The following is a 9,332-nucleotide window of genomic DNA, read 5'->3' as shown; positions in this document are numbered from 1 at the left end:
TCTGCTACTCATATATCAGTATATACATGAACTACCAAAAATTGAACTCGGCTACAAATTTAGCAGCCTGGCAGGCCAGAGAACAACAACATGAATTTGTAATTTGTCTGTCCTTAGTATCCATTAGCCTAATACCCCAAGCTCTTACCCCTGGCGTGCAGTAAGTACATTCTCGTAAAAGGCCGCAGGTTCCAGTTTCAGATCACTCGCATCATCACGGCCAACCTGGAAATTAGACCGTGCATTTTTGTCTGGCATCACACGCCCACGCACACAACAGCATCAGCCGGCTGAACCCAGAACTAGACAGCAAATGTTTCTCTCCCCCGATCGATCACATGCATAATCCCCATCAACCAATGAGACGATTGATGGCCGAGGTCCACGCCGGAGAGAGTTCTCTGGCACCAGAGGCAACAGGGAACTGGAAAGGAGTAGGCGGGCCCCTCTCACGTTACCCGCTTTTAGGTAATCCCCAGGGCCCTTTCCGTCTTTGGCCCCATAAACAGGACCTTACACAACCCCAGCTGCAGCTGCGTCCGCCCTGGCAGCGGGGAGGGCCCTGCTTTCCGCTGCCATAGCGCGCCGTAAGGGGGACTGAGATCACGGTCGCGGGGGACGCGCCCGCTATGACTCACCGAAAGGAGACGTAATCCCTTTTTTTGGGTACGGGATCGTATGACAATCGACCTTCACTCCACTTAGAAGCCTGGCTTAAGTGAGCTCACGAACAAAAGACCATTGCTCTTCAGACAAAATCTCTGCTCCTCCTGCCTCGATTCCTTCATATCTCATATAAAAAAAATATTGTCACTTGAGCTGAGCATAATTCCTCTGTGATTAATGTGTTTTTAGGTCTAGCTTTGTTACATGCATGCCATTCTGGCGATATAGCTCAGGAGGTAAGACCGATTGTGTGGCAGTCGGAGGGTTGCCGGTTCAAACCCCGCCCTGGGCACATCGTAGTGTCCTTGAGCAAGACACCTAACCCCTAACTGCTCTGGCGAATGAGAGGCATCAATTGTAAAGTGCTTTGGATAAAAGCGCTATATAAATGCAGTCCATTTACCATTTACTATTCTGAATGAGAGAGTTCGCTGAATGCCCAAATGTGAATGTGAATTCATTGGTATGGTAGGAAACCTGCCATCCACAAACTCTCTGTATGACATAACACAGTTTAAAAAATATTGATTTGAGCACACAAAAAAGAGACAAAACTGAGTTTTGTTTCATGAATAGGTAATTTGTACTGTCCGTTGTGTGAACATTTCATACCAGCATTAGCAGTTTTCATCAAATGAAGAGGTTGGTCCCACCACTGCACATGTACACAGCCCGAACTTAACTTCAAGAGCTTTAAGCCTGTTTCCAGAGAATTCTGCCTGCAAATGAAACCCATCTGCGAATGTAGGTTTCCCACCGCTTACCTAATGCTTGGCAACATTCTTTACAGTCCACGCTCTGTAAATTTGGGGGAAAAGTTTTTTTTAAATTTTAAATACTGTAACTCTTTAGACAGTGGAAAATTTTGAAAACATTCACCACATCCCTGGGAATTTTCAACAGAGTGTACAAGAAGACTATAACGTACAACCATTAGAAACAAGATTTGTTCAGAATAATGGAAAAAAAGACATTTCTATAAAAATATGTCAGTAATCTGTAGTAGTCTTGCTTAGGACTAAAGGGGTAAAGTGTTTTTGTTTTTTTTAAATCAGTAGGCTCAATGGTCCTCATTGATGTAACTCCTTAGAAAGGAACTGCCACAGAACACTTTACAGGCCAAGTTTGATCCAGAATAAATTGATACATTTAAATGTACAGTATTGAGTGCTCTAGTATAGATATGAAAATCTCCTACAACCCTAACTCTGTTTCTGGAGAGCCACAGGGTCTGTCTAATCACTTCCTTTATTCGGTCGATCAATTAAACACAAACAAAATAACAAAGGCCGACGAAAACAAGCAAACCCTGCTGCTCTTCTGGACCAGGGTTAGGTGCCTGTGGCATACATTGTCAGCAAAATCTGATGAACTGCGTTCTAACGCATAAGCGATGGATTTAAGTCACTGATTGGCTGAAGAGTCTGTGATCCTTGTTTTAAATTTCTGAATTTTGACTGAAAGAGGAAAAACAATCCCTCAGGAATAGAGGACTGCAAGCCCTGAACCCGCCAGTCAAAGATCACCTGCCTTCACAAGAATAAAGCGATCAAGCAAACTCAAGAGCCCATGCGTTCACATGGGTGAGTCAGCGCGATGCCCACATCCTCTTTGACCACCGATTGTTCTGGTTATGGCATGCCATTTGACCAACCGAACCGGCAACCCTCCGACTGCCAGACAACCGCTCTTACCTCCTGAGCTATGACAAGGCCAATGAGATAAGGGCCTTTGTGGAAAAAGAAAAACTTATGAGGCCACCAATCCACAGCGAGGCACATCTGTGAGAATGCCAAATTGTTGTCGACCCCTTCTTTCTTATCAATCGCCTGTAAGCTCAACAGAGTGGGGAGATGCCTGTTGCCTGGTGAATTTGCTGGATGCACTTATGGTTTATCGTAATAGTGGGCGTTCCTGCACGTGCTCCCAGCGCTTTCGTTTACGTGCGGTGTTGCAAATTAACGCCTGAAATGGAGACAGGCTCTGGCTAGCCTCGGGTTCAATGCGGAGTTCGCACTGTAGCTACTATGATTCTGAAGTACAAACTTAAGTGGAAAGATGCTCACCGGAAAATCGATTGAGCCACGTAAGAGCAATGCAGTTCTTGCTGCATGCTTAGCTCAGCATAAAACGAGTACCCTATTTCAGATTACCGACTTATGTTGCCGTAAAACCATTTTTTTCTGCGCTGTTCCCACAACCTGGTGGCCTTATTAAATAGATAATAGGCTAAAATAACTCAATCTGTTAGTGATAATAAAAAAAATGTAGGGAGACATACAAATTGTGTCTTTTGCCTCCCATTAATATTACACGGCTACTGGCAAACAGAAATAGTCAGTGGGCTGAAGACCCAAATCATAAAACAATAACGTGTGGCATGTTCTCAGCTGTCAGATAACTTGTGTCTTTAATATCTACATCCACCCCCACACTGATTCATGCGGCTGAGCAAAATATTATCAAGAGATAAAATAAATATAGAATTTTAATCCTGGTCAAGCTGCTCTAACGGGTTTACAATTACAGATATCATCCGACTATGTGACGTAGTCTTCCTCGATCGCGCAGCCTGTCAAAGCCTTACGAATTGTGAGATCATCTCTCCTCGTCTTTGACGTGCATGCCCCCTGATGGACCAAGTACGTAAATGCAGCCAACGCAAAGAGAAATGGAGACTTCTTCATTTTTACATTTTATTAAGGAAGAAACATCAGAAACCAATCGGTATTTATAAACATTTTATAAAATGGCGTAACAAGAGGGGAAAATCATTTTCAGTGTGAATGAAGTACTAACAGAAAATAGCTTATCATCATTGCTGTCTTGGTGCAGGCTTCCAACACCACATGCTTTTAATGGACTATGTCTACATTCCTTGACCATTTTCCAAAGGCGTTTCAATACTTTTGAGGAGGTTGCCATGTCTTAAATCAGTAATTGATGAACTGTTTGTAAAGTTCTTGTAATTAATGTAATTAGTAATATTGTACAGTACATTAATACAGTTATCAAGAAAAATTGTTCAACACTTGTCAGTCTATTTTGAATTTCATTCTTCAGTAGTCACTCACCACTATTCCCCATTATCTTTTAACATTTCCACATTTCCTAGACCAAAAAACACTCTTTAGTTGAAGACTACCTAAGTACAATCCTTTCAGTGGGAAAATCTTCATGGTAGATTTACCTTGAAACACATCCCCACAAAGCTGTTCATTCACATTATATAAATGCACATGATTATGTAAGTCCATTACAAGTTACACCATAACTTGGAAGTGCTTGGGTTTCAGCCATTCGTTGTGCATCTTAGATCACATATTCTTAAACGGAACTCTTTCAGTGTGGCAGACCTCTACATGCAGTCAGTACTTCTCCTGTGGTGACACCTAAACCCTGGGTTCTATCTGCTCCAGCCAGTTAAAAAAGGCACTTCTTCATAAAGCGTAGCTTACTTCGTTTTGATCACCTCCTCAAACGCAGTTTGCTGCTTTTTCTCTCCCACCCCCGCCGAACCCTTGGCGGAACCTTCCAGAACACCCTTTGACCCAACCCTCACCAGCCCCTTTTCCATTTTGGGGGTCTTTGAGGCCCGGGCGGGCTTCTCCACCTTCTCTGCTTTCTCCACCTTCTCCTCCGTCTCTGTGGCGTCGGGCTTGTCGCCCTTGACCTTGCGAAGCTTGTTCCTGCCCTTCAGGGGGGCGGAGAAGGTGAGGGAGGACTTGTTGAACTCCAAAGGGAAGATGCCCACGTCTCCGTCAAAGCGGTTCTTGGCTATCTGCAAGGACCTCCGGCCGGGGACAGTCACCAGCTTCTTCTCCTGGAGGATGAGCACATTGTCCGCCTCTTGGCTGGCCTGTAGGAAAAACCACCGGCAAATTCCATTTGTCTGACATGTTCCTCTCTCCCCGGGAGCAGTCTGTTCTTCTCAGAGCAACTTATAGTTTTTTTTCCATCCCAGACACAATGCGGCAAACTAATTTTGGTGACAGTCAGACAACAAACATTTGCATTTGATTGAGGTTAAGAACAAATGTGATTAAATCCAGGGCATCATCACAACTCTTGCCCCAGTGTGTCTAATGAAATTATCACCCTGATGTTGCTCACAGAAAAGTATGACTGTTAGCCACGCGCTTTAGCACGTCCCTCATTATAATGCAGGCCCTGGGATTGTGGGCCGGGGGGCCCCCTCAGTGGCTGACCTTGGCCGTGCCGAAGATGGAGGCCGTCTGCAGCTCCTTGTCGTCCTCCTCCTTCCTGGGGTGAATGATCAGGGTCACATGACAGCTGCTGTGTGTGGCGAACTTCCTGAAAGCCCCGATGATTTGGTCTTGGACAGCAAACCTGCAGCCAAGCAGACGTCAAGGACAAGTTACTAATCACAAAGTGCAACAGTTTGTAAAATTACAGACAGATTTGAACCAAAACAATTTTGAGGCTTTTGTATTTTTGCATATACAATAGATTCAAGTAAATAAATAATCTCAAATAAATTCTAAGCTATCTCAACCAAAAGGCACTTTCTTCAATTTTCAGCAGTATACTTGCCATTTATAATGTTCTTTATAATAAGGGGATTACCATGTTAAAACAAACAGAACTTTGTAGAGAAACTTCTGGAAATTTCAGATGACTTCATTGCAGCCTTTAAAGTTCACACTCAAGTCCTGACATAGATCTGTTCACGGCTCACAACTTCACATCCACGTTGCTCCATTGTGCAAAGATCTTACTTGTCCACAGAGAGGTTCTCCTGGCCCATCATGAACTGAAGGTTATCAATGACCACATGGCTGATGTCGTACAGATAGACAGCATGGTGCATGGTGTCCAGCACAGTTCTGCAGAGACAGGGGAGGAGTCAGCAAGAGAGGACCAATAAAGGCCGTAAAAGGCTGCAAATATATACTGACAAAGCATATATAAGACAATTCACAGTATATATAAGGAAATAGCTTGTGTGCTCATTCAAATGATGTGCCACTGCATTTCACATCTCAGAAACCTGTTAGTAAGTCATCTTGTGCCAACCATGAAAGTTTTTTAGAAAAGCATTCACACTTACAGTTCCCAAATACTTTTTTTTAAAGAATTGTGTAAACAAATAAATGCCTTGATAATCATTTGAACTACATAAAATCCAAGAACTGCCTACGGGTGTTTGGTTCAACCACGCAGACACCCAAGTAACATTAAATATTATATCTACAATATTATCACAATATTGCTGCCATGTACTGGCATTGTTATGACAAGGTATTCCAGTAACATTGTGAGAACATTTAGCGTTAGCTGCGAAGTTACAGTGCACATAAGCCTTCCTAGAACGAGTTACTTCATGCTTTGCTGTCCGTGGAAGGTCATGAAGTAGAGGGGCAGGTCCTCAAACTTGTCTGCCCAGGCGTCATACTGCTCCAGGTTGTCCTCCAGTCGCTGCATGCAGAACTGGGTCAGCATGATCTTGGCCAGCCGCACGTTGTTGATTTCAAAGCTGCCCCACAGCGTGTTCACCCCCTGAATGCACAGGTCCAGGGCGAACTCGCTGATGAAGGTGGTCTTCCCGCTGCCTGTGGGGCCTGTATACAGAGAAGATACACACAAAAAAAAGCGGTTACCGTGGCAACCACCCACCACTGCACTGAAAGATCAAATCCTAACAGTTCTGTGATAAGCCCATTGTCTGCCTTGCACGGAAAATAACCTTTTTTGCTTTTTAACATTTTTTTAATGTCAATGCAGTATATTCAAACAGCAACATAATACAATGTTTTATAACTTTTCTGTAGTGCAGTTCAACGGCAAAGAAGGATAGTGCTACTAGCACATTTCAGCTTGCACAACTTTTGAGCCAGTTCAGGGCTTATGATAAGCCGGTTAGTATGCCGCCATGTCCGCTGAAAATTTTAGCAGAACTTGAAATGATTCAAAGTGCTGCACCAAAGGACTGATACCAACAGTTTTACAGCACTCTCAGATGTGCTTTGGGTCTGCACTTGTAAAATGCTCAGTAATGAGCTGCACAGGCATTTGTACAAACATCAAATTTACCTCAAATGACAACTGCAAAACACATTGCTGGATTAGTGTGCTTCGGATGAAGCATGGACTAATGAATTAATGGACAGATGGAGCTAGCAGATAAAAGGCGCTAACCGTACCGGTGAAGACCGTGAGCTCTCCCTTGCGGTGGCCCTTCAGGATCTTGTTGAGCTCGGGGAAGCGGCTCCACTTGACCCCGGCCACCAGCTCCTTGTTGGCCAGCTCCCCGTAGACGTCGTCCCTCAGCTGGCGGAAGGAGACGATGGACTTGTGCGCGGCGGGTATGGAGGCCTTGAGGATTCGGGAGAGGCTCCGCCCCCTCTCCAGGGCCTCGCTGGGGCAGGGCTGCAGCTCCCCCGGCCGCACCAGGGAGCAGCGCTTCAGCCCCAGCTTGCGGGAGAAGATCTTGGAGGCCTCCCAGGAGTTGATGTCCCCGCCGAGCCACAGGGTCACCCTCTTGAACTGCTCCAGGTAGGGCAGGAGGACGGGCGGCAGGCAGCTGACCCCGCGGGGCAGCGTCAGGCTGGGGAGCCCCGTGGCCTGGCTGACCGCCAGGGCGTCCACCTCGCGGCCCGTCAGCACCACCTCCGAGTCCTTGCGGCCCACCAGCGGCAGGCCGAACAGGTTGTGGTAGGCCGACGGCTTCGGCAGGGTGGCGTCGGCGTAGGTCACGGCGCCGTCCCCGGCGCACTTGGCGGTCAGGAGCTTGAGCCCCCGCAGGCCGGAGTCCCGCCCGCCGAACCAGGGGAACACCAGGCTCTTGGTGGGCTTGAAGAACCTCACGCCGAACCGCTTGAGCGTGGCGTTGGTGACCTTGTCGATTCCGAACATGGTCCTGACCAGCTGCGCCTCCTCATCCGGAAGGTCGGAGAAGGAGACGGAGGCCGACCAGATCCTCTGCACCTCCCGCAGCTCCATCTCCTTCACCTCCTGCTCCTCCGGGCTCTCCGGGTATCCCAGCAGCACGTCGGGGCTGAGGCATGAGCGACCCTCCTTCCGCATCACCTCCACGCAGTCCTGCAGGTCTTCCCAGCTTCCCTCCACGAGCGTCTCCTTGCACAGGAACTGCCCGGTGGTCTTATCGATGAAAAGCGTGAACCCTTCCCTTCCGGCCGCCTCTGTAGGCTCCAGGAAGAAGCTGGGCGCGTGCAGACAGCTGTAGCCATCGTGGAACGGGATCTCCTTGGAACGCAGGTACTGCTTGATGTCCGTCACCGTGATAGGCGTGACCGGGATGTCCAATGTGGACTTGGCATTCTTTCTGAAGCTCCTGCAAAAACTGAGGAGCACAGAAGGGTGCGGCGAGCGAAGACACGCGGGGGAAGACTGTGCAGAAGCAGACCAAACTGGGCTGTGTCTCACCAAAAAAACTGAGAAGTGCCTGAAAGACCGCGGCTCCCTGAACGGGAGGAGACAGGACGTCCCCTTCAGGAGTGAGCCGAACCTCCACATGTGTGTTCGCCGCTATCCGTCACCGAACATCTCATCTACGTGCGACATGAAAAGAACACCTTTTATTTTCTATGGGGCATTATTGCCGCAAAAATGAATAAATAAATGTAAATGATGCACAAATAAATGCAACCAATCCACAAATAAATGGAGCTGGGTATTTTTCAGACAATCCCCAATCACAATATACATGCTGTGATTGGTCGGAGTAAATCTGGGCGTTAGGGAAAGGATGTCGTAAAATCTGATTGGCTGGACTAGAACCAGTGAGGGGGAAAATATATATATATATATATATATATTTTTTTTTTTTTTTTTTTTTTTTTTCCCGTGTGTGTGTGTGGATTTCTTTGCAAATCGTGCAGGGAGGATTGTCTCAATATCCACAAATAAATGCAGGAGACAGGCAAAGCACAAATGTAAACCAGCTGTATCTATTCGTGTATCAGCTGCATTTATGTGTGCAATAGCTACATTTATTTATGGATTAGCTACATTTATTTGTGGGTCAGCTAAATGTATTTGTTTATTTATTTTTGAGACAATAATACCCCCCATATATTTAAAATAAAGTAAAGCATATTTTCATAAAGTTTTCAGCGTTGCTGAACACTGTTAGAGCTGAGCGCCTCTGCAAAAAACAGTTAGATCGTTCAGAAAATGAACTACAAATTCCGTACAATGCCATTGCGATCTTTAGAATTCAACACTAAGCCTAAATCAGACCGTACATATTTGGAGCAAAACAGCAGGCAGTACACCAGGCAGCAAGACAAAAATACAGCTATCTAGCAACCTATAATGACATTTAGCTTGTTAGCTATCTAGCTTGCCAACAACTTCACATAACATAACCTGTTTTTGAGCAGAAAGGAATAACCAAAACGCACAGAGGATTTAAAACATGGGTGTAGCTAACACTCTACTGTCATTACTTAATCCGAGATACATAAAACAACAGAAGCATGAAAGAACGTTAACCAACCTGTTTCATATTATTTCGCCCTCAGCTTCAGGACGCATTTTTTTTTCGCGTGCGCGCCTAGATGGGTAAAGTGCACTTCAAAATAAGTCCGTGAGAAACCTAAAACAGATCGTACATTCTCTGAAGAAAATTCATATCTTAATATATAAACATTATATGATTACAATAATAATTCAATTAGATC

General features: G+C 45.7%; 1 protein-coding gene across 1 annotated transcript; it reads right to left on the bottom strand.

Annotated features, from left to right (window-relative positions):
• Positions 1-3,348: 3,348 nt before the first annotated feature.
• On the bottom strand, positions 3,349-9,274 carry twnk (twinkle mtDNA helicase). Its single transcript, XM_035399504.1, has 6 exons — positions 9,149-9,274; positions 6,831-8,198; positions 6,008-6,248; positions 5,406-5,513; positions 4,875-5,016; positions 3,349-4,525 (listed from the first exon to the last, which is right to left on the bottom strand). Exons 2-6 carry the CDS (start codon positions 8,161-8,163, stop codon positions 4,121-4,123), a joined length of 2,229 nt encoding a protein of 742 aa, XP_035255395.1. The 5' UTR covers positions 8,164-8,198; positions 9,149-9,274; the 3' UTR covers positions 3,349-4,120.
• Positions 9,275-9,332: the final 58 nt, after the last annotated feature.

The sequence above is a fragment of the Anguilla anguilla genome, chromosome 2, assembly GCF_013347855.1.
Source record: "Anguilla anguilla isolate fAngAng1 chromosome 2, fAngAng1.pri, whole genome shotgun sequence".
Taxonomy (NCBI): Eukaryota; Metazoa; Chordata; class Actinopteri; order Anguilliformes; family Anguillidae; genus Anguilla; species Anguilla anguilla.
The sequence above is the reverse complement of the archived record's forward strand: the minus strand, read 5'-3'. Positions and strand labels throughout refer to the sequence as shown.

Bases quoted from the DNA above. Each gene is read 5' to 3' on its own strand.
- twnk (XM_035399504.1), bottom strand. From the start codon at position 8,163: ATGTGGAGGTTCGGCTCACTCCTGAAGGGGACGTCCTGTCTCCTCCCG. The intron at 5,514-6,007 runs GTAACTCGTTCT...CTGTCTCTGCAG, and splicing joins CACGGACAGCAAAGCATGAA to AACTGTGCTGGACACCATGC. The intron at 4,526-4,874 runs GTCAGCCACTGA...TTTTTCCTACAG, and splicing joins CCATCTTCGGCACGGCCAAG to GCCAGCCAAGAGGCGGACAA.